Raw genomic sequence first — 5,000 nt, 5'->3', positions numbered from 1 at the left:
TTTACGTTACAAAAACGACTGAATCTTTTCAGCAATAATTGGTGTTTGATATGGTACCAAAATAATCCTGTTAAGTGATTAAGTGTTGTAGTGTCAATCCTTCTAATAAGAACGTTTCTTTCAAGTGTTGAAACTGGTTTGAGCCACCTTAATAAAAACGTTGTTATGGCAGTACTTTGGCCTCTAACAATTTTTGTTTTATGAAAAACACACAGCCAACGATTCTTTAATGCAGTGGTTAGGCCCTTGGAACAGTCAGTCTGTTGAATCCAAACAGCAGCTATCTTCACTCCACAGCCAGATCAACATGATTAATTTACAGTACTTACAATACAAACCTATGGCACCTTCATGTTTCATTTCGTGAATGATAGAACTTTGAACTTTCTTCACAAAACGGAAGAAATCAGGAAGCTTTTTTGTTATTTCTTCAGGTTCCCAATTTTCACTGTTAAGCGACTCGTCCCAGTCTTTGCAATGAAGATGGAAGTCGGTCCCCTAAAACGAAAAATATGTTTGCCTCCTTCCAACAGATTGGTTATGCTAGATAAATATGAACACCGGTGTGATAAAAAGCGAAAAAGCGAATTAACTACAGTAGACAGTTACGGTTACCCCAGAGGTGTTGTTAATTATAACACGAATGATGTCTTACGAAAGCAACAAAACAGAGTGGTTTTTCAAAGCACTCGTCGCATTAAATCTTTCTTTCCTTACAGGAGATAGACTTAGCCGTGGTTAAATGGCTACGATTTTATATAGAGCTGCCTGTTGGGACTGCAATGATTTTTATATCGGAAAAACTAATAGACGATTGGATGACAGAAAAACTGAATATTTTAAAGCATTAATTAATGGTCATAATACGTCGGCTCTCGCGGACCATGTTACATCAATTGGTCACAGTTTAAAATGGGATCATTTTGAAATTTTAGCGAAAGGGCGTTGATGTTAATGTTATTTGAAACACAATTTTCACTAAAGAGAAAGACATTCATTTGATGATACTGGAGATGCATTCACATGACGGTTGCACCATTGAAGGAACAGGTAAAGACCATAGTCCACCATCCCAAAATGCAATGAAACTCAATTCATACCCCGTGAGAATAGGCAATTCATGTTCAAATGCGTGAAAACTCCAAAATCCTAACAGGACTTCAAAATTGTTACTAAGCCAGTTAATTATCAAAACTACCTAGCAAATGATAAGCTTTCTTTCTTCTATAACAATAGAAAGCTGCATTAAATCGGATCAAAAAGAAAACACGCTCGGTCCTTACTCTCAAGAAGGCCGAGGAGCGTGGGCATTATCTTTCAAGTAAACGACAGTGTTATTGGTGTCAATGTTCTTTCAAAAATATCTTAGACTTTACTATAAAGCTAGAAAATCACATTGAAAATGATGTTTGTAAAGATGCATTAGTATGGTAATTGCGCAAATGAACCAACGGGTGATTTAAGACTTAACGTGAACATCTATTCATGGATATAAACTTCCCAAGATGTTATTGAATTCACGCAAAATAAAATCAGTTTCTGTTCTCTGTTAACGAATGGCAAAAGGTGCAAAAACGTTCATAATTATTTTTTTCATTTACACACGTTTTGTGTTCACGATGAACGACAATTTCATTCTTGGATGACTTTATAGGGTTCTGCCTCTAACAGGGTTTCAATTCAGTGGATTGCATAACTTCCCCTTACCCCTAGCCCTTAACCCTCCCCAACCCTCCCCAACCCTCCCCCACCCCCAACATCACCTGGGGTGAAATTTATGAAGTGCGTGGATTACAATGAAAACCCTCAACAGGAACATGGCCCTTCCCAAACGAAATCAAGATTACCGTGAAGAAGTGGTTACAATCACACCTTTTTGATGTCCCTTCCATACACGCCCGCACTCTCCTTTGAGAAAATAATTGAAAAATCTTCCGAGAGGCGATACACAGCCCGTTTTGAACAACGGATAAACGGCGGTTGAAATCCATCTGGTAGTTTCTCATCTGGAAGACAAAGTCCAAAGTCATCTTCATCTGAAAAAGTCACTTTGGAGAGATACTTCAGCAAAGTGTTTCTTACGTCGTCTTGGGGCACAAAGTTCATGTGGAAACCACTGTCTAAAATCACGGAAAAGTAACGAAACCAGATAAACACATTAGCTTGATTGAAATGTCTGCTTTCCCTATTAAATAAAAGAGGCCAGGCAAAGTTTCAGCGAACAGGAATACACACAGCTTTCTTTTAAAAACTGGCTGTTTTTTTTTCTTTGCGTAAAGCGGGAGAGGCCGCCTCTTTTCACCTCCAGAACGGGATATAGCAGACGCCTCCTGAAATTTGGTGCATAGATCGATAATGATTGCAGCACCCGTGGCCGTTAAATACAATGCTTTTAATGACATCCAAATATTTCCGCATAGATATGATGTTGAGGTTCGACGGCAATGTACACGCAATGGGAAAGTTTTATCAATATACTTCACATACCTACTAGTGCACGAATAGCGAGTCTGCAATCAAATTCGCAGCCAGGAAATAAGATGTCTGCTCGCAGATATCTTTGAGGTGGTAAAATTAACCATCCACGGCATCGAGATCTCGTAAATTGGTCCTCAAAGCATACCTCATCCAAAATGTTCTTTAGGTCAGTAGAAGGGATTTTTATACTTTCCAACGTTTTTCCAACATTCTTCTTCATGACACATACCTGAAAGAGAAAAGACCAGTCCAATCTACAGCGCTCACTTTAAGTACAACCCACTTCATTATACTGTAAAACGATGGTAAGCCTCCATAATGCACCCGACTTGTTATCTACTGAGAAACAGCAAATGTATGAGGGAGTAACCAGCACTTGGCCTAGTTTTGGATGAACTTTCCTGTAGTTGTATAGCCAATAACAACCAAACAAACAAACATGTTAAAACACTTCATCTGAAGAAACAACAGGAGGAAGTGCCTTTTTTTTCTCGTAACTGTATACTGTCCATCAATGGTATCCCGATAATCCTACAAGAAACTTACGAACCAAACAATACTCTAAACACAAAAGTATCGAAATCAGTCTGAATTACATTGATATATATTTGAAGTGCGGCTTGCAGACGTAAGAAAGAAGTGATCCTCGCAATTATCTGGACCATTGCCTATTTTATTAATGTACAACAAAGCAACCCCGAAGTCACTTGACCCCGACTCCAGCACGCTAACAATTCGGCTACCGCGACTCCAATATGATGATGAGATATTTCTAGGCAACTCATACTGCCAAGCAATTATTGGTAATTGGTTGATGGACAGCTGACATAGGCTACATAACTTGTTATTTGCCTTGCTAGAAGCGTACAAATTCCATATATTTGTGTACCGGCATTTTCACAGTTAAATCGATTTTCCTGTGTACGCAGACCTTACCAGGTAAGCGAGGTAGTCCCTCACATTGGCCCTATTCCCATCGTAATACTTCTTAAGTTATTTTTAGATCTCCTGCGAGATCCGGTATTCCCACGAGGGTTAACTCATAGCCAATCATATGTCCCCATTTTCGCGAACGACGCGAATCACTGCGTGAGAATTCGCTCAGCTGTCATGCAACATTGGTAAAAATGGGGACATATGATTGGCTATCAGCTAACCCTTGTGCAAATACCGGATCTCGCAGGAGATCTAAAAATAACTTAAGAGGGATTACGATGGGAATAGAGCCAATATGAGAGATTACCTCTCTTACCTTCATACTCTCTTGTCCTTACATAGCATTTTATTTTTACTTTGAGATTTTGAATGGTCATCCTAACTCTAAACCCTTAAAACCTCGTCTAAAAAGCTTCGATCTGTGAAAATACAGCGTTACAGACCTGGTATTTTGAATGGTCAACCTAAATCTAAACCCTCGTCTACAATTAGCCAATATCAAAAATACCATAATACTCTTTATTTTTCCCTCCAAAGTTTTGCACGAGCACTGTTTCCAGTTTCATTTAGGACCATTATAAATCCCAAGAGAAAATAAAAACAATGGTTATGCAAAATTTTTGAGGGACAAACAAAGAGTGTTATGGTATTTTTGATATTGGCTGATATGCTTCGATCTGTGAAAGAGTCACAGACCTGGTATTAATTAGTTTTTGAAAAGCCTCTTGGAAATCATCCACCATTTGTGAGCGTCTCTCGTTCCATATGCATTTTGCTGTTTTTGGTGTGATTTCCTTGTGGATTCCTGCTCATAGTCCCGGTAATGGGCTCATGGCCTCACCTTGAAAGTTAATTGACCCCCATTCGGCTTTCGAAATGTGAAATCGTATCTTGATTGAACGTCTTCATATTCGGGAAGGGATTGATTGCACAAATGCTGTTCCACAAATTTCTCATCTAGGTTGACTCCTCCTCTAAATAACGTTCTCCACTCAGTTCCCTCTAAAAGCTTCCTCGAAGCATTTTCAATACTCCACTCACCGCCAGGGCCTAACCAACAAGGACATCATAAGCATAAGTTGTTTAAAATCAATTGTCGGTCTCCGGTAATCAAAGAAATTACAACACTAGCTATGTACAAGACGCTCAAGCACACCGAGGGGTGAGGGGTGTCCAATGCAACCCCCATTTGGCCAAAAACTCAGTTTAGATCAACTGGAACTGTAACTTAGAGAACGTTATTAAGACTGTTGGCAAACCTCTGGAGGAAGTCTGCTTTTCTAAAATGTAGGACTTACTGGGAATTTTCAATGGTACCATTTTGCACTTCCTTTTCATTTTCGCGAGACAGTTGGGCTCGATTGTTAGGGTCAAAAAGTCCGAATTTTTCGTTCACTGAGACAAAAGGAAGAGACCAGTTGGAAAATGCTAAAAAAGTGTTTCAAGCATCTGCAAAGTTTAGATATCTCATCCCAAATTTTGCCCAAAGTGGGTCGGACCTGATTGCAAGGAAACATTACCCGTCGAACTTTACCCGGTGAACGATTTGCATGCATGCTTGCAAATCAAGCAAAAAACAGCAGGTA

The 5,000-nt window shown here is 39.3% G+C and overlaps 1 protein-coding gene across 1 annotated transcript in view; it reads right to left on the bottom strand.

Annotated features, from left to right (window-relative positions):
• LOC137992744 (uncharacterized) overlaps nt 1–5,000 on the bottom strand; it is a 67,660-nt gene that overhangs the window by 48,540 nt on the left and 14,120 nt on the right. Inside the window, exons 5-8 of the mRNA XM_068838242.1 lie at nt 4,256–4,464; nt 2,488–2,707; nt 1,873–2,120; nt 339–498 (exon numbers count right to left, since the gene is read on the bottom strand). Coding sequence (XP_068694343.1) covers nt 339–498; nt 1,873–2,120; nt 2,488–2,707; nt 4,256–4,464 — 837 coding nt within the window. The remainder of the gene's footprint in view (nt 1–338; nt 499–1,872; nt 2,121–2,487; nt 2,708–4,255; nt 4,465–5,000) is intronic.

The sequence above is a fragment of the Montipora foliosa genome, chromosome 2 (assembly GCF_036669935.1).
Source record: "Montipora foliosa isolate CH-2021 chromosome 2, ASM3666993v2, whole genome shotgun sequence".
Taxonomy (NCBI): domain Eukaryota; kingdom Metazoa; phylum Cnidaria; class Anthozoa; order Scleractinia; family Acroporidae; genus Montipora; species Montipora foliosa.
The sequence above is the reverse complement of the archived record's forward strand: the minus strand, read 5'-3'. Positions and strand labels throughout refer to the sequence as shown.